Source organism: Grampus griseus (assembly GCF_964374135.1).
Source record: "Grampus griseus genome assembly, chromosome: 11".
Classification (NCBI taxonomy): Eukaryota; Metazoa; Chordata; class Mammalia; order Artiodactyla; family Delphinidae; genus Grampus; species Grampus griseus.
In genome coordinates this window covers 16,030,278-16,050,370 of record NC_139005.1, presented here as the reverse complement: position 1 = coordinate 16,050,370, position 20,093 = coordinate 16,030,278, and the positions used below count along the sequence as shown (strand labels likewise).

General features: G+C 39.1%; 1 protein-coding gene across 1 annotated transcript in view; it reads right to left on the bottom strand.

Annotated features, from left to right (window-relative positions):
* Positions 1 to 17,055, bottom strand: part of PDE3A (phosphodiesterase 3A) — a gene marked incomplete at its 5' end in the record, with an annotated part of 303,909 nt that extends 286,854 nt beyond the window's left edge. The window contains one exon of the mRNA XM_082666458.1: positions 16,111 to 17,055. Coding sequence (XP_082522584.1) covers positions 16,111 to 17,055 — 945 coding nt within the window. The remainder of the gene's footprint in view (positions 1 to 16,110) is intronic.
* Between the last annotated feature and the right edge of the window lie 3,038 nt (positions 17,056 to 20,093).

Genomic DNA, 20,093 nt, shown 5'->3' with positions numbered 1-20,093 from the left:
AAGAATAATCAACAAATCCTGACAAGCAAGACTGAAATTAATCAATATTATACACAGAGTAGCTCAGATGCAGAAAAAGCAAAATACAGAAGCAACTCATTATATGTCTGCATATGAATTATGGATAAAATTTTAAACTATCCTAAAATTAAAATGCTTATATTTTATTTACATTTATAGACTATGCATAAACTATTAGAAAAATCATACTATGTATTAACAAGTATTTTGGCACACAGACTTCTTTCAAGCCAAAAAAATTTTTTTTAATATTTATTACTTTGAAAAACAATCATTATGAAGTTGGTTTTTATTTGCAACTCTACTGGTCTAATAATCAGCAAGGTAGGCTCAATACACTGCTTATATATGTTTTATAAAGAATTTCCTCTCCTTGGGCTCCCCTGGTGGCGCAGTGGTTAAGAATCCGCCTGCCAATGCAGGGGACAACAAGAGAAGCCACCATAATGAGAAGCCTGCGCACCACAACGAAGTGTAGCCCCCGCTCACAGCAACTAGAGAAAAGTCCGAGGGCAGCAACAAAGACCCAAGGCAGCCACAAATTAATTAATTAATTTAAAAAAATTTTTCCCTCCTTATAAACCCAATTCATTTTCATGTTCATCTCAACATATCACAGTCATGATTAGTTTTGTTTCCACTTTTGAAACAAAAATAGGCCCAAAATCCTTTGTAAAAATTGAAGCATGTTTCAGTACATGTGTACATATTTCAGCACACATGTGTATTTTTTCATAAAACCTTACTTTCAGGTAAAGTTGCAAATATTGTGCGTATGCCAATCTATAACTACAGGGACACATTTTTCAGGATCACATGCCAGCTGAGCCTCCAATCTTCTAAGAAACTTACACCTTTCCAGCCACCCGGGTGAAGAATTGGGAATGCACATGGACTATACTTCTGAACATGTTTTACCCAGTACCGAACATCACATTACCATTCATAATCATAAAACCACTGGAGTTCCTATTTCCATGTCTGCAAGTCCAACAACTAGTCACTGGGTAAGTGGCCCTCAAAGCACTCTGTGAATGTACGCAGGGGAACAGTGTCAGATGACTACATTTCTTTATAAAGTTTTGTTTTTCTGATTATAAAAGAAGTATGCAGGGTTGAAAACGGAGACTCTACAGAATAGAAAAATAAACAAAAATCACCCACGATGCCCTGATACAAACAACAAGAAACATGTTGACTGCTTTCCTTTCTGCTATGCATTTGATTGTTGAGGTGAAAACATGCCATATACTCCATTTTATTTCCCGATTTCCCTCTTCATTCATCAAAATATTTTCCCATGTGATTAAAAACTCTTCATTTTACAGGCTTGAAAATTCCTTATCTTTTGTGGCTTCCAAGCAGCATGGAAAATATTTCATAATCAGATACTAGCCACAATGTAGAGTTAAGCAAACTCTGAAAAGTTACAGTGCAATCAAGCTATCGTAATTTAAATATTTATATAGCACCTATCACTGAAGTGCTCTGTAGGTTGACAAATGGTCTGAGTTAATACGAAAACAAAATAGAAGCATTTCCTCTATAGGAAGGTCTGGGAAATACTGGCAACAGGGCTTTAGATAAAAATGGGATTTGTCAGACTACTGAAAGACTAATAAAAAGAGAAAGCCTTGCATTTTCTTTGAACGGTCTAATTGTTTGCCATATTAAACCTTAGGATATTATAGCATGAGTTATAAAGGTATGTGTTTAAAAGACAGCGTGAGGATGACACTTAAATGTGTTAAAATTATATTTTATTCAAATTTATTTTAAAATTTAAAAGATATTTATATAAGAATACAATTTCAAAACTAAGTTTTATCAGACCAAATGTTATAAAACCCAGCAAACTAACCCTTTATGCAGAGTTTAAGATACTTGATTAGAGTTTCAACATAAGGAGATCTGATGGTTTTCTGGAAACGCTCACAATTTGAACACCCTCTGAAAGGCAAAGACAGAAGGTAAAATTGAAAAGAAGAAAAAAAAAAAGGTCAACCCAATCAGATTTTTTTTAAAGCAAAAATGCTTAATATTAGGCCCCTAAATAAAAGAGGAAACATTAAAGGAACTCTCTCCCTACCTTCCAGGAGATCACCCAGTCAATGCCAATCTTGGTGGCATTGCCTTCAATAGATATTTACAATCTCTCTAACACTACCTCCTGGTATCATTCCCAATCCTCCTTGGATTACTTCAATAGTCTTCTAACTGATCTCCCTTCTTCCATCCTACCACCTATTTTCACTCAGCACAGATTGCTTGAGAGATCCTACTGAATGTAAGTTTGATCACATCCCTTCTTCACTTAACCCTTCAATGAATGGCTCCCCATTCTGCTTGAAGCACCAGTCTTGCAATTACCTCCACAGCCTATTGATCTACTGGCCCTCCTCATCACCTTTCTGACATCTCCTCCTGTATCACAGAAGTGAAAACCAAAAAACTTCCTTTGATCAAGTTGGAGAATAACATGATTACCCCAAGCAGAATTTCTAAATTGAAACCAATGGTGGTAGAGTGAGATGATACAGGATTCCTGCTCCTGTGGAGGTCAATCCAAAACAAGCACCTCACTCAAGACTCAAAAATCATTCAATGGGTGGGAAAATCTGGAAGAAAAGTGGTCTGAGTGTTGAGGCCCTGTGGAAGCTGGTAAAAAGAGAGAGTAGCTACAGGAATATGCTAATGTGGTGAAATCAACACTCACTGAGGGCCACTGCTGAACTAGCACTGAACTAGCTGCTTTCCACAGATTATAAGCAGGAAGTCCCTATTATTTGAGAACAATGATCTCATTGGCAAGCAAAAAAGAAGGGTATGACTAGAATGCCGCCACAAAAACTTAAGCTAAAAATTTTGAGAAATAACTTTGTTTCTCAGAACCAAATATGGCGTATAATGGCAGCAAGAGCACAAATCACGTTGCCGATGGGGTTATATGATACGTGATTGCACAGCTGACTCAAAGGAGCCATCAGCTATTTTTACAAACATGTTCAATTCCATCAATTTTCCTAAATATCCTCCTTCATCCTTTGTCACTTCACATCTTTTTCTTCTGAAGCACCTGTCACCATCTTTGTCAAATGTTTCTTCTTCCACTGTGAGCTTGTCTGAATCTCCAGGCTCTTCTGTAATTTAACTGTAATTTAAGCAACCGTCTAATATCATTTAACTTAAGAAAACCTGCATCTTTTGTAGACCTGCAAGTCTATTTTTTTATCAAATGCAAAACTGTTTGCGTTGTTTTGCGTTATACTTTCTGACATTTACCAACAGCCTTCAATGACATGGCCCTAATGGGTAGGAATATTCTTGTTCAGTCACGGGGCGGGGGGAATGTTTGACAAGAACCGATGTCCATTCTTTCTATTAATTTCATCTTCACCCCTTAAGAAGTAGGCTGTAGTATTCCTATGTTACAGACAGGATTATTCAAGTTCAGAAAGTTGAAGGAACTTTACATTATAAAGCTTCAGCCTGTCTCTGTCGAGTGCACATACTCTTTCTACTTAACATTTGTAGGGCAATATATTTTTATTTAAGCTTTGTAACAGCGTATGAGATAAGTGAAGAAATTGTTACTCCTTTCTCACAGAAGAAGAAATTGATCTGCAGAGTGTCGAATAACTTCTCTGAGGTATCCTCAATGGGGAAATCAAAGTGAAAATTTTATGAATGTCATAGGTTGATTAACTATAATCTCTCTGTGTGTCTACGTACGTACGTATACGTGTGTGTTTACATAAATAAATAAGTTTTCCCCATGATACCAAGCCAAGTACTTTTTAACTATTTGCTTAATCAGATTGCAAAAGTCCCAACTTTCTGTCTAGTTTTAGTAGACAGAAGTTTATGGTCCTGTGTTTCTTCACTGAGGCAACCAAAATGCTCTAAAACTCGATTTCTGGACCCTGCTCTACACATAACTAAATCAGAGTATCTGACCTTAGGACCTAGGAATTTGCATTTTAATAGGTTTCCCAGATCACTTTTATTCACACTAAAATTCGAGAACTATAGCATTGAAGACGTATAGCAGCTCTATTTAGAAAGTGCCAGATAATGTGTAATGATCAGTAGGTGAGGTCAGGCCATCTCCTACAAATTCTGAAAGCATCTGAAGGAAGTCTATAAATCTACTAATCAGAGGCGTTTACTGTTAGAATTCATAAACAAGGGTTTGATTAATATGGCATTATAATAATTACATAAGATTAATTGGTCCCAGGGAAAAAGAAGATAAGAAGCCAGGCATATTGAAATACTTAGAAGGTAACAAAGAATCAATGTGAAATAGAGAGAGTGGATCTTAAATAAGATATATTTACTTGCTGGCATTTTTCACCGATCTGGTCGCGTAAGAGGTAAAAGTTCACACAAGACTGCCCTAACGGTACAGTTATAAGTCAAAGCGATAAATGTGCTAAACAACTAAAATGTAAGAATCGACGACTTGGAAAATAATGAATGTCAGGAAAGTTCAGGAATAGCATTATGACCTCCGGAAAATGATCGAAGTGTTTTTGGTCTAAGCACAGATCCTAAGCTAACGCATGGCTGGACATCCTGCCCAGCGTCCAGGAGTGACGCCCGCAGGGTCTCCTCTTTCCAAATCATAAGGAGTTCTAGATTTTAAGGGCACCGACATTATACCCCCAAAAGACCATACAATAAATACATGTTTTTTAAACTGAGGAATTCTTTTGATTTTGATCTAGTCTTCTTCTAGCAGAATACTAGCATTCACTTCTTTCACTTATTTATTGTGGGCAGTTTCCATTTCTGAATGCCACTTTATTTTTTAGATAATTTACTTAATCGGTGTTAAGTTATATCTGGATCCAACATTCCCAACCGAATTCTCACTTTTCATTGAGGACTAGTTAATGGCTTCAGAAGGTCCACTGAAAAGGTTTAAAAGCTCTCGCTGTCATTCTCTGAAGGGGTGAAGAAGAGCTAATCCCATTATTATTCAAGTAAAAAGGAATGAGAAGTGGACAAAATGAGGCTACTGCCTTAATAACTGTGCTATAATTTAGGTCCTGTTTATCTAGCAAAAACAATTTCCATGTAGCCAAAACAAGTCATTAAGAGGAAAAACAGACACTCTTCAAATGGTAAAGACATACAGTTAGCTTCCTGTCTCAAAATGAAAATAGAGTGGAAGGTTTTGCTCCTAAATTTTTTATTTTATTTTACATTTGACAAAAATGTCAAATAAGTTTAGAAATGGCTCCTTTACCAAAAGAATATACCTTGCTTATTTCAAAAGATGAATTAATTTACAACTAAATTCTCAGTTTGTAATTTATGTTTTCAAAGAGAAACAACATTCAGATTTTTTAAAAATAATATATTCAAAGATATCTCAAACTCTCAAAGGGTTCAGTAATGGCAGCCTTTCTAAAAGATCTATCTATGATAACATTTGACATCCACAAACTAAAAGAAACTTATTCCCAGAAAACAAAGTTGGAAATAACTTTTATTTCTAAACTGTACTCCTAGTTTATTTAAAGGCAGGATAATCTGCCTAACATACTCAGAAGAGAAATGTCTGATTTCAGTGAGAGGAGATGACAATAGCTCTATTAAGAATTATAACTACAGCAACAAAATATTCTTATTTGACTTAAAACTTTCTATTTTAACAAGTCAAGTTCTATTAAAAACTAGATGGACCAAAAAAAAAAAAATTGACTAGATAAACTAAAACCTGTCATTTCAATAAAACCTTGTGAACTGTTGATTCTTAAATTCCTCTGGACTCTGAAGTATGCTACCAAACTTCTAGATTATTCAGCACAATTGGACTAGCGCTACAGTTGGATGACATTTGAAATAAGCTAATTTCACAAAGTCATCTCTGGACGCAACAGGCTCAAATTATATTTTGTAACTGAGCACAATTAAAAGGTTAAAAAAAGAGATAGTATTTACTTTACATTAGACTTTTCAGAAAATGCAGCGATTGAATAAGAACCTCTAATAGGATACAGACTGACTGTAAAAGGGTGTAGCTGAACACCTGCCAACACTTTGTGGAAAGTGACAGAACAAATAACGTCAAAGTTGATACTTTCTCAATTAATGTGTTAGTTGCACGTGAAAGACTTGAATTTTTATTTTTCTGAAAAATGTACCCTAATTTCAGAGACCTTTCTAAAGTTCACACCACAGTGATCTTGGTGGTGGCTTTGGTTATTTTCAGTTGGAAGTGAGCTAAAAATAAATATCTAGGACTCATGCTGAACGTGGGATTTCCTACCATGAAAGGCACAGGCAAATTCAGCCCCTTATCTGACACATGGCAGAGAATATTTTTAAAGTAATAAAAGTACAAACATTCAAAATGTAAGTTCACAGACTAGTGAATAGGCTATTTCTTTTCTTCTCTATAGAAGTTTACTTCAATGGGTTTAATCACTAGCTCAATCTCAGGAGATTAGGGGAATAAATATTTCAGATTAAAATCATTTCTTTCTTTTCTATCCATTTATTCCGCCAGTTAGCGCCTACTGCAAGCAAGGCACTGGGATGAAATTTTCTAAAGCAAATACTTATGGCTGACACAAGGAGGCCAAAAATGTTGATTCCTTTTATAATGAGAACCGTTGTGATGTGAATCTGACTTCTTCAGTTTTTGAGCCTAGAAAGCAAATGTTCAAGGAAGCCTAGGCAACTCAGGGTGCCTCTCCCAACTTCCTGGGAGACTGCTGCTGAGTCGGGACCCCAAAATACTAACTCCCAAACAAGGGGATGTTTCACTGCCTCCTGAAGACCATTTCCTAAGCGGACCTGTTAATTCCATCCTCTAAAATACTTAGTTTAAAAATAAGAACGATTTCCTTTCCCTGTGCTCAACCTAGTTTAACAATGTCCAAAGGAGGCTGACTTCATAGGAGTCACCACAAAATAAAACATCCCCCCCCCAAATAATACTGCTCTGACTTCAAACTTCCATTAGGTTTATTTAAGTGGATTATACCTGAAGAGGAGAAAATACCTGCCACAAACATAGCATAAATATTCAGTTATTTCAACTTACTTCAGAAGGTGGAAAATTTCTATTAAAATCCTATTAAATCAAAACCACAAGCTTTTTGCATAAAATTATTTCAATATTCTGACAAGGTACTGTGGGGTGTAGGGGACAGAAAGGCATTCCTTAAATTTTTAAACACACTCTGACTGAGAAGAATCTATTATGTTAAAAAATAAACGTGAAATAAAATGCATTTCTCGGAAAAAAATATATACATACACACACATACACTACATTGTCAGAAGAGAAGACTGGCCAAAAAAAAAATTACAAGACCAACCTCTACATTAATTTAAAGCAATTTCAAAATTAGCCGGGGCAAATGACTAGTTACTTTCAAATACAAACTCTTTCAAGTAACAGTTACGATTACTATGGCATTTTACTCTCCAGCTAGCTGCTTCAAGAAGTCTAAATGAATCCAGCTTCACCAGGAGTGAGACTGAGTCCACATTATTTCATTTAAGACCAATGTGCTTCTTTGTATATCTAGATTCTATTACCTTTGCTCTTTCTAGATTATTTCCTAAGGGATATGTAAAAACCTATGTATCTCACTATTTTTATTCTCTAATGCAAAGATACATAATAGATCTCGCTTTAAAAGGGAGAAATTTATGAATCAAAAGTCATCATAAAGTCATTTATAAGTTTTGATTTATAAGTCAAGTCATGATGAACATCACACAGATATAAACCAATATATGCAAAATAAATGCATACTTTAAAAAATAATTCTATACATCTGTGTATATAAAGGAACATGCTATATTTAAAAATTGTTTTCTCATCACTTCTCGACGCAATATTGGAACGATGACTACAGTTCTGAATTCATAGAGCTTGGGGAAAGGAGATGGAAGGAAGGTGACATTTAAAAGTTCTTCTTTTCCATCTGTACATTTTTTTGAGTTTACCCGGCAGTTTGAAATCACACAGAGCTTCAAAAGCCACCTAATCTCAATTCCTACTTTAGAATTCCACACTATCAAAATCTCCAGTCCTCTCTATACACAAAATGGAAGCATTTTCCTTTTGTATATCCATGAGAGTGGTGTTTACATAAGCAATAGTGAAGAATCATCAGCCCTTTACAGACACTGTTAGAATTTTCATCCATTAAAGCTACTAGCCAGTTTGCGGCTTTAGTTTCCTAAGTTACCAAGATACGACCTGCATTACAAACATAAGCACTTTCATTTCTAAAGAGACATTAGATAACCCAATTACAGACTAATCGCCATGAACAAGGCTGATCACGTGTTCACACTGTATATATAAGCCATCGCTGTTAACTAATCACACTTCGAAAAGCAAATTCATAATTAGCTGGAAAACCTGATTCTGTGTTACAAATCAAGTTAACAAAAAGCTTCCTTATTTAAGGGCTCTGTTAAACTCCCGCTCCAATTAAAATCAACATATTTTAAAATATGTGCAATAATGAGAAATGAAGAAAAGAGGGAAAACAGACTGACATGCCAACTATTAGAGTGGTAAGTGGTACAAAAATGCACTATCAAGACTACATACAAATGTGAACAGTTGTATATTAAGTGATATCATTAAATCTACATGGATTTTCCATCAGACCAGAAGAGGTGACATTAGTATTCAAGCACTTCACCTCTTTAAAAATGTCCCAAAAGGTAGCCATTAGCCACATGTGTCTACCAAGTACTTGAAATGTGGCTGCACCAGATTGAGATGTGCTGTAAGTGGAAAACACACACCACATACTTAGACTTTAGCACAAAAAGCAGAAAACAAAATACCTTGCTTTTTTATGTTGATTTTCTGTTGACAGGATATAATGGATTAAGTTCAACAGTTATTATCATGCATTTCACCTGTTTTTTTTTTTTTTACTTTTTTATAAGGCTACTAGAAAATATAAAATTCAGTACTTTGTTATATTTCTATTGGACAGCGCTTATCTATAATGTTTACAGGACTGTTTTCATCAAAGCCACTGGGTGACACTGTTTCTCCACTAAATTGATGCAACCAAAGCAATTTCCTGGCAGAGGAAAAAGTCTTGCACATACACGTACACACACACCAACGGACATCATGTGCTCTTATAACTATTCATATTCTTAGGATGAAAAAGCATGAATACATGTAAGTAACTTCATCACTATCTTAGCAGGACTGGCAACACTTAAAATCTGTAATAATCCTTCCGATTCCTCAATAATAAATGACAGCTCTAATCAAATCAAACAGACAGAAGCTGTTTCGTTTGTGACTTTTCCCAAATAGCTTTCCATCTTCTAGATGGTAATGTTCTTCATGACTTCTAATATTACACCCTATTTACTTACATTTTAACAGATTCCTACAGAAACCATGCAAAATAATTTAGGTGAACAAAAACCACCAGCTGTTTTTGCTAACAAAGAAATGCTTTACCCATGTGCAGATGACTTTTCAAACTGAAGTCTGAAATCCTGACTTTTTAAATCAATTTATTGAAAAACTAAAATGAAAACAGAAATCAATATTTACACCACCATCACACACTCTTCTTTGATGAGATAAAGAGTCTACAAAGTAGGACTCTGCAATGCAATTGGCATTCGTTTCTGGGACAAGTCCTGATTAATACATTCTGAAGGCTGCCTGGTAGGTGACCAGAAAATTCACTGTAAGGTCTCGAAAGAGTTTTGTGATATGTGTCTTCTAAATGGGTTTTACTCAATCTTCGAATTCTGAATGAGAATTTAGAGTTGAAAATTACAAATGAAACGTAGGCTTAAAATGATCTGCCTTACTCCTTTCCTACTCTGTTCCCCCAGAGGCAGATTCAAGTCCAAGAGAGAATTGGATAAAAGCCAACATTTTGCCGCAGGCTGCCACATACTTTTAACGGGCTCTCCCTCAGTTTCCTTTTCTCTAAAATCAGACTAATTCTAGTCTCCTAACTACAGCCTGCACAGAATTAAGCATTTTAAGATCGTATTACAACAAGTTCCTTACAGCCATAGACTACCTCAGGCTAGGAGAACCATCGTTGTGGTACCTTGAGGTATAACATGTCCTAAATCCTATTTTTACCTGTATTTCAGAAGTCCTATTAGTGTATACTAAATTAATTTCCACTTCAAAGAAACAATTCTCCCTTGTTTTCAAAACCTAAACCTGCTCAAAATCTAAATAAAACATTTATATTTAACCATTATGTATTGAGGACCTTCTGAAAATCTGTGAAAATATCAACATTTTCCCCAGAAAAATGAACAGATGAAGTTTTACATAAAATTTCACAGAAGCGGTGAACAGTTTCTGGATCTAGATTTAAAACCTGCTCTAAGCTATTGTATGCATTCCTTCAACGATTAGCTAAGAGGTCATTTAGATATTTTACTGTGATTTCCCCTTTTCTTATGTTGATGTCTCATTACCCTAACTAGGCTCTAAGCTCTGCAGAGCTAAACTGCTACATCATACCTGTGTGCAATCTGTATGCTTTCTAGCACAAGGCTTAACACACAGACAAAAATATGTTGATACGACTTTTTATAGGTTCACTGACCAAAAACTTTTATGAATAACATTAGCTAAGGAGAGCATCTTTTAAAATAGTGTACATTTTGGGTGAACACGTATGACTAATATTTTCAACAACTGCTATCTGACAGATCTTTCTCTGAACAACAACTTCTGCATATCTTTAAGCTTTTTCCCCCCAGAGATCAAACCTGTGTATCTTACGTTGACAACAGTGCAAACGCACATTCTCAAGTGCAAAGTTAAGACCATTCCCCAGGAAAGCCTTACGGAAAACAAAAACAAACAAAAAATACTCCTTTCAAAAATACTACCGATAGTAAAAGTATATACTGATAGGTAATTCCTACAAGGATTTAAATTTCTATGTAAAGGAAGTAACGGTCATTTGAATATTAACAGAGCACAGATTTAGGTGCAAGAATATGGAGGTGTCTGACCGGCTCATTCTGAATTCTTTGATAGAGCTTCGCTGAAAACATGAATGTAGAAAATAAACGCAAATTGAGTTTTCAATCTAATATATTTGAGGCTTTTTTTTTCAAGACACAATTATAAATATCACACTCAGAAGAGAAAAGGGAGGCGGAGACTCCATGGAATAGGAGACACATGGCCAATGAAAACGATTCACCAGAAACGAGCAGGATTACGTCTAATTTCGCAAAGCTCAAGAAACTTGCCCCATGCAAAAAAGGTTTTCTGAAAAATCCAACTCCCACCCCTAAACCCCAAATAAACTCATTCTTTTGCTAGATTAAATATGCCAAGTTTTCAAGGAAGTCCACATAGACTCTGCTGGGCTGTTACTGGCACAAACCCTATTAATTGAAAATCTTAAAATGTAACATATATTCTAATTTTGAGGCTCATAAACATCCTACTTCAACATAATAAATGAGAACTTATTGAAAAGGGAAGTGAGATTAAATCTGGTGAGGCCTTTATTCACCTAGAGTCCTGAAGAGATTCTTCTCAGAGCTGTATTTCCTAACAGACTACAACAAATTCACACAAATGTCACTGCAGATCTAATGAATGTTTCTTCATGCCAGTGTCACTCACCCTTGCCTGCCTGCACCCCTCCCCTCCAGGCTTTTCAAAATGTATTTCATACACAGAGTCACTGTTCTGGTTGTTTATTTAATTAACATGACAGCCCAGCATACACAGCATTTCTTTCAGTTCTACAGTTTTAACTTTTTTACACTTTAGGCTCAATACAGAAAGAGTAAAATTACTGTTTGCCTCCTTCCAACCTCTGTAAATTTATATAGATTCACTAACTCTTTCTGTCAAAACAGTTTTTCAGTATGCCTTAAATGTCTATATTCACAAAGTAAAAATCACAATTTTGTCCCTACACACCAAAAAATTCTTTTCCCTCACCTTTCCCAAGGGATGAGAAAATCTTGTTTTTCCTTTTCAGGGTTTTCAAAAATTGGCATTAATTAATTTTAATTCTGTCAGCAGGTAATACATAATCAATATTGTTCTTTGTATAGCCATGAGCAGAGTTATACTCCTGAAATGTGACAGAAGCTACAATTGAATTAAAAACCCATGGCTGTTTTGGAAACTTATTCAATTTGAGAAATGTTATAGTATCCTGAAATGTATTTAGGAGTTTAAAGGACAATACATTCTGTATTTTCAGAAGCAATCTATACTGTAAATGCAAGTAAGTTATACTTTTTACCAATGATGTAAGAAGGCCTACCGTATGCCTACCATTGAAAACTATACCTACTACTATATTCTACTACTTTTGTTGTTGGCTTTTTTGCTTGAAAATACCTTTCTTACATCACTGATGAAAAACTTGATTCTACTTTTGATAACCAACCACTAGACTCTTGCAAAAACTGCTACATTCCTACAAAAATCTGCTAAAGATGTTTTTGCTAAAGATGTTTAATTGAGAGCTGTAAGGACTTACGTCTGGGAAACTCCTTTGATTTTTAATTACACAATGTGAAGTATACAGCTGTACATTTCTGACTCATACGGTACCCATCACAAAGAATTCTGTCATGAAGTGGTAAAACTGCATTAACAGTGAGAGGCGTACAGCTTGTGTTTATTTTATGTGAAACCATAGGCAAAGATATTAAATTCTTCTTAATGTGTAACTAAAATAAAATGGCATTGGCTTGGAATCTTTCTTAAATCAATGTGCATGGTGGTCCCAGTAATTAGAGGGGAATGTCTGGCCAATTGCATTCTTTGATGTATAAGGAGAATAGAGAGACATCCCTTCAGATACAATTTCCAAGTGTTAAAAATTGCTAAATTAAAATTTTATGTTTAAAACTAACACATTTATTAATCATGCATAATATCTAATAATTCAAGAAATTCTAAGGACCTTAGAGTTCAGAGGGCACAGTGATACCTGCTCAGGGATGTGAACATCTGCTCAGGAAAGATACATATACCTTAATGGAACCATCTGCCTTCTTAAACAAAATAGTACAGTTTGACTCACTGTTCTACAAAATCTTGAGGATACTGGGCTGGTAGGATTGAACTAAAAGCTATGCAAATGTTACCAACTTTGTTCTTTCCTAAAGTAGATACCTTCACTTGCATCTCACAGACACACCCCATGTCCCATTAATTCTGGGACTGAAGACTAGATCTACGTCTCCTTTCTTTGGTTGAAGCCATCTTTATGATCAATGCTGCAAAACTCAATTCTATATGTAATAGCTGATCTACTGTCTTCAGTATGGTTGGGGAAGGGAGAAAGGGAGTGAGGGAGGGAGGAAGGGAGGGACAGAAATCCATCTGTCATTTGGTTTGCCTTATGAAAATTTTATCATCTATTCTCCTTGACCTTTTAGAATTGAGTCATTGCAGAGAGATAGTTCCCAAGCAAGTGGCCACTATCATTCATCTGGAAAAGAAAAGGCTGGAATTCTCTCACCTTTAAACCTCATAATGAGCAAGGTCCAAATAAATTCTCAACAGGCCGCTGCCAGCCTCTCTGTGTTTTATGTCCTCACACCTCTACTTAAAATTCACTTGTTGCCTGCCGATTGTCTTAAGAGTAGATGTTCTTTCAGAAAAGAACTCCTAATCAGGTAGCATTCAGGCCAGTGTTACATATGTGTTTTATAATTATTTGGATTCTTGACTTCATAAAGCATGCGGACGACAGTGGTACACTTTGCACCCTTAATGAGAAGTTTGTTTCCCTGTGATAGAACAGATAAGCCAATTACTATATAGCTCCTGAACTTTTCACACAGGCTGACGTATGAGATATCGCCCTGTCTTATAAGATCCTAGTGCACATTAGTTCCCACCCACCCCCAACAATTATGCTCAGCAACAACTTAAATGGGTCATATATAAAAACTAGCCTTAAGTTAACACGTACACACTCACCCATGCCCTCATTAAAACTTCCAGTAAATAAATTTCTGCTAAATGGAACCTTGTTTTCCCATCAACCATAAGAGATAGTCTCTCACTTTAGAAGAGTCTTCATAAACACAGGCTTTAAAAAAACAGCAGCTAAGAAAACTGACCAAAATAGATTACAAATATACATTTTCAACAGAAGTCATCAGCAAAACACGTAAAAATGCAAAGCTCAGTTATTTCCTTACAAGTCTGCAGATGATTCAAATCCTCCATTTATCAATTCAAACCAGAGAAAACCAATAAAAATCTACAGGTTAATTAACGCTGCTGGTTAACTCCCCTAAACAACCTCTTATCGTAAATCCACCCTTAACTCCTGAACTTCTAAATGTTACTATGAAATTTCAGAAATTTAATTTCAGAGGCTAAACGATATTAATTTGGAGTCAAGTTATTTATGCTTAAATCACAGATTTGACTTAGAAATTTAGGTTAAATTTTGCAATGATCAGATCACATTTCCTTATAAGTTAAAGCAAAGTGTGTTCAAAAAACATTTAAACTAGCAGTGTTTTCATTTAAAAGACATTCCCTAGGTGACTTTAAAAAGAAATTAAAATGTTTTTTTTCCCCTAATTGGTTTACCCTTAAGTAGACAGCTTACTTTATTCTGGTGATGTCCAGATTTCTACCAAAACTGAGTATCAGTCAGTGGCCTGTTTTTAACTTCACTCTTAGAGTAAGCTAAACCCAAGAAATATTTGCTTTATCTAAACGAAAAGCTAAATAAGTACATTTGTTTTAAAATAAACACAGAGACTATGATGCTGTCATCCATTCTGCTAAATAATGTCAAACAACCACATTCTGTGGATTCAACTCCATTTCAGAAACAAACTGGTCACCACACCATATGGTGACTGCTATTTCTTAGAAACACCCAAATGATTATCCACAGAATAACCTAAAAAGAAAAAGCTTAGTATATCTTAGGATACTCTCTCACTCCCTAAAGTCCTAATAGTACCACAGGTAGGCATAAATTTAAATGGGAAAAGTGTAAATTTCCACTTGCTGTACATAACCAGCTCTCTGCCATCCCTACCCCCAAGTGTCAAATCAGCTTGGAGTAGAGAGGCAAACACTGAGGTACTTCTTCTCAGATACAATCTGCTTTTAAAATTGGGATTTGTTCTTTTATGCCCTTTATAGCAACTATACTCCATGGTCTCAAAACACTTAATGATAATAAGGAAATTGGTCCCCATAATTCACTAAACTTTTATTTGGTATAACTTCACTCATAATTCTAGATTCTTCCTCCTCCTTCCTGAAAGACTGATATTACCAGCAATTTAGAAATACTCCCCTGAATTAATGTTTCCTGTATAAATCCATTTGAATTTCTAAATATTCACTTAAGCATGTAGATAACTCAAGAGATACATTTTCTGAAGTTGATACTAACAGCGCAGTCCATGATTCTGGCAAATTCTTAAGTTCAGACATATTGTTCCCCAAATTGAAGTTTATGATAATACAAAACACATGAGCATGTAATAATGTATGTCCCCAAATCACACTTAAAAACAAACTGGGCACCACCAAACGCAGTCTCTTCAAGTAAAACGTACTGCAAGACGAGAACGCGTATCAGCACCTCACCTTCAAGTATTCCTTGCTTTAACTGTAAAATATTTTTACTGACGTCCATAAACGTTTACCTGTCCCTTTAGAAGAAAGAAATTTTATAAAAAGAAACAGAAAGAATTCTAGTAAAATCCTCGTTTTAAAAATCACCCATCGCTTGAAACAATAATTAAACTTAATTCGAACATTTCTGCTAAAGGAGGAAAGCATGAGGGCAAGCCATACGCAGGTGTAGCAGATCTAAAAAGTTGGCCCAGCTGTGGAAGACCCCGCAAAGCTCATCTAGTTTTACTACTTATTCGGGTTCCTGTTGTTCAGGTTATAAAATACTGTGTGAGAGGGGGAGAAAACCCCGCTAGTTTCCAACTAAGTCTGAAGTTAGAACAGTTTTCTGGGCTCTCTTTTCCTTCTGTTCCCAGCGCTCAACCACTTTGTGGCGGATCCCAGGGGTTTCAAGTTTTCCCGAGAGGTGAGTGAGAGGGGCTGCCAGCGCTTACCTGTTCCCTCGGGATGCAGGGCAGGGAGGTCCTCCGATGGGACTTGCTGCTGCAGCCCGACATCTCGGCGGACACCACGGAGCTGGACCGCCTCCTCCTCTTAAACACCGGGATCTCTTCCTTGGTCCCAGCGATTAGCTGGGACCCGAAATGCTCCCTCGGAGCCGCCCCCGTGGACTGTGGCAAAATTTGCTCCACGTATCTGGCCAGGAGGATCCCCAGCACTCCGGCCAAGTACGCCAGGTAAGGTCTCCAGGCGACCTTGAACCTCTCTAGGGAAATGAGGGCCACGGTCCTGACCGCGCTAGTCAAGGCGATCATGAGGACGCCCAGCCTCAGCCTCAGTACCAGCCATGTCGCGGCGGCCAAGCAGCTGAGCACCACCCCCGCGGCGGGGAGCGAGAGTAAGTGATCCTCCCCGACGCCCAGCCCAATCTGGACGAGCGCTTCCCCCCCGCAGCAGGCGGCCAGCAGCGCGACGGCCAGAGGCAGGCGCACCCCGGCGCGCTGGAGGTACAAGCCCATCCAGAAGAAGGCACACAGGAGACTGAAGAGCAGCGCCGAGGGCTGCAGCCAGGGGCCGAGCGGCGCGCCGCCCCCGGGAGCACCTCCCCGAAGCCCCGGGAAGACGCCCCCTTCTGCCCCGGGGGCCGCTTCCTCCTCCTCCTCCGCTGCCGCCGCAGCCGCCGCCGCCGCCGCCTCCTCACTCCGCTCCAGGTCACAGCCAATCTCTCCGCGGACCAGCCTCACCAGCAACGCCAGCAGAAAGGACAGGGAGCCCGCGCACAGCGCCGAGGAAAGTTTCTGCGAGCGCCGGAGTAGCCGCAGCACCAGGGCGCCCCAGCAGCCGCGGCAGCCCGGGCCCCGGGGCGATGAGGGGGCCGGCCTCGCCTCTGCGTGGCCGGGCTTGGCCCCGACTCGGGCGGCCTCGCCCGGCACGGCCATGGTGCGCCCTCTTCGCGGAGTCCCCGAGGTCCCCCCGACGCCCCCACCCCGCCACACACACACACAGACACGCACGCACGCTCGCTTGCTCTCCTCCCAATCCCACCCTCGGAATCCCTCCTTCTTCTCCCAGGCCCGCGAGCACTGAAAGTTTCAGCTTTCGAATAACTCCTGGAGAAGGCTAGATGCTCCAGAGAGGAGCTTTCAAGTGAAAAGCTAGCACAGGCAGAAACGATCAGACTTCCTCTTTTTCTCTCTTGGAAAAGCTTGCAAAATTCTCCGCTCCACCCCCACCCCCCGACTTCTGTCCTCCGGGGTCTCTTCGGACTTCAGGGTTTTAAAGATTGCCCGAGGCGTCCTGCGCGCGGGGTCCGCAGCCGCTGCTGGAGCCGGGGGCGCAGGGCGAGCTCGGGGCCATCCCGGGCGCTGCTGCGCGCGGGGCCCGCGGCAGATGGAGGTCCCCCTTCTCTTCCTTCCTGCAGCTCTTTCTCTATCACTCTTTCTTTCTCCTCGGCCGATCCTCCCCGGCCCGGCCCCAGGAAGCGAACCGCCATTCCCTGGGGCAGAAAGCACAGCCTCCCCAGCGTCTGTAGGTCCAGTTCATGGCAAAGGGTGGAGAAAATAGAAAAGGGGCTGAGAAATAACCAAGAAGTTGCTAAGTCCCGTCGGAGAGAGACCTAGTCCGAGAGACGAGCGGCTGCCGCAAGGGAAAGGAGGGAGGGCGAGCGAGCTGGAGAGGAAGGGAGGGTGAGAGGAACGGGAGGGTGAGAAGGGAGAAGGAGATTTGCTCTCTCTCTCGCTCTCTCTCTCTCTCTTTTTTTATTTTTTTTCCTTCTTTTTGGTGCGAGGTTGGTGGTGATTTGCAATTTTCCAAAGGGAAGCGAGTGGAGACGACTAGTTTCAATTGTATAAAAAGCAGACAGCTGGACTGATCTGCAATCCCGCTTGCTTTCTTTAAGGCAACTCCCTAGGAAAGCTTTCCCAAGCTCAGCTCCCGCCCCTCCCCCGGAGGAGGCGCTGTTCTCAGCTCCGGAGATCCTTTTCCCGGAGCCGGGCCGCGCAGCTAGCACCTTGGCGAAGGGGTTGCTCAGACCCGCCCACCGCCCAGCTCTTTGCATCCGGGGGGCGCGGGGGTCTGCGGCTGGCCCTCACGCCAAGCTGACCAGGACGTTGGGGGGGAAAAAGGACTGTGCTTGGATACTTAGCAGGCGATGGGAGTCAACAGACTTCCCACTGTCGTGAAAAATGAGAGCCACATCTACTGTCTGAGTGATTCAAAGATGCTTATATCAGGTACAACAGCAAACCAATTTCAGGTGGTATTGTAAGGCCAGACTGCTCCTGCTGGAAGGTCTGTTTTCAACAGAAAAGCCAAGCTTTTCTGTTGGGCCAAATAATGGAAAATCTCAACAAGTTACCTAGACCGTAATAGCATTATTTAAAAAGAAGGGGGAGGGGAGAGCATTTTTTAAAAATTGTTACTTTAAAAAAAATGCATAAGAACAACAGTCAACAGTTGTTGTTGATGGTGGATGGTAAACTACATTGAGATTAAGTGACCCTGGCCTCAAAAAGGTGTACAAAGTTAGGAAGCCCAAACAGTCGATCAGAAAGTAATATAAAGAAATCTCGGGCTTCCCTGGTGGCGCAGCGGTTGAGAGTCCGCCTGCCGATGCAGGGGATACGGGTTCAGGCCCCGGTCCGGGAAGATCCCACGTGCCGCGGAGCGGCTGGGCCCGTGAGCCATGGCCGCTGAACCTGTGCGTCCGGAGCCTGTGCTCCGCAACGGGAGAGGCCACAACAGTGAGAGGCCCGCATATCACAAAAAAGAAAAAAGAAAGAAAGAAATCTCAAGAGAGGGACGGTGAGAACAGGTAGGTTAACACTAGAAAAGATCTTAGAAGACCGTCTGGTTGTGAAATACTATGTCTACCATGAATAAAGCTTATGAGAAAAAAATCAGGACCCTAGTTATTGACGTTTACAGGCTACACATCTCATGTACTGTAGGAATGTAGTATTGGGGAAACTGAAGGAAAAAAATTCAAATCTAACTTTTTTTGGCAGATTATGAGAAATAATTCAATATCTGTTCAATGGACTTTTTTAAAGTCCATCAATGTGGGGAGCTAGTTTCCTTTTACACTTAACACAAGAATAGTCCATTCTTATTCATTTTTAATATGGCTACCTTAGATGCCATTTGCCCTCAATAATAATAATCCAATCGTGTCTTAATTATCTGAACATTCCAGGTTAAAATGTGTTTAGAGCCTGGAGTATTTGGATAATTGGCTCAATATGCCACTGTATTTTATGTGTAGAGATGAAGCAATATAAAAAGAAAAGGCAAAGGAGATACTTGAGAGAAAATTAAATCATGGGATAGGGTAGAAGATGGCTTAAGTCTTAAGCTTAGCTTCATGGGAAACAGCCTGCTCTAGTTTGGGACAGGTATTAATATTAGGGCATAAAGGGATATGAGGAGCTATGATGATACAGCTTCTCTCCATCAGATGTCCAGAACCATGTTTCCACATGGAAAACAAGTTGGGCAGCTAGTCAATGGCAGTGGGCACCATCTGTTTAATAATTAAAGAAACAGGAGCAGCGATGTCTTTGCCAAAGACAAATGAGCCCCCTAGCCTGCACACATACTTTGAGTTTCCTTTTTCCTGAGACGTATGATTCATATGCCAGCGCCTACCTGAAACATTTCAGAGTGAAAAGCCTTGATTGGAATATCATGCTAATATCCACTGGCATCAAAAATAGCGTATTAAACTGAGAAGCTTAAAATCTGGGCATATATCAAGGTTAGCAAGAAAGGAATAGTGAGAATTTTAGAATATTTCCATTTTCACTGTAGTCTACTCCCCACAATTATCTCAGTTCTTTAGAAAAAAACAATAAATCACCATAAAAACTGAACATGTAGGAGGTGGAATGTAGATATTAAAGCAACATTGTGATGGAAAAAACATAAGAATGGCATTTGTTAATGGCCGCAAGACAGAAACACTAGATTCTGTTTGTTA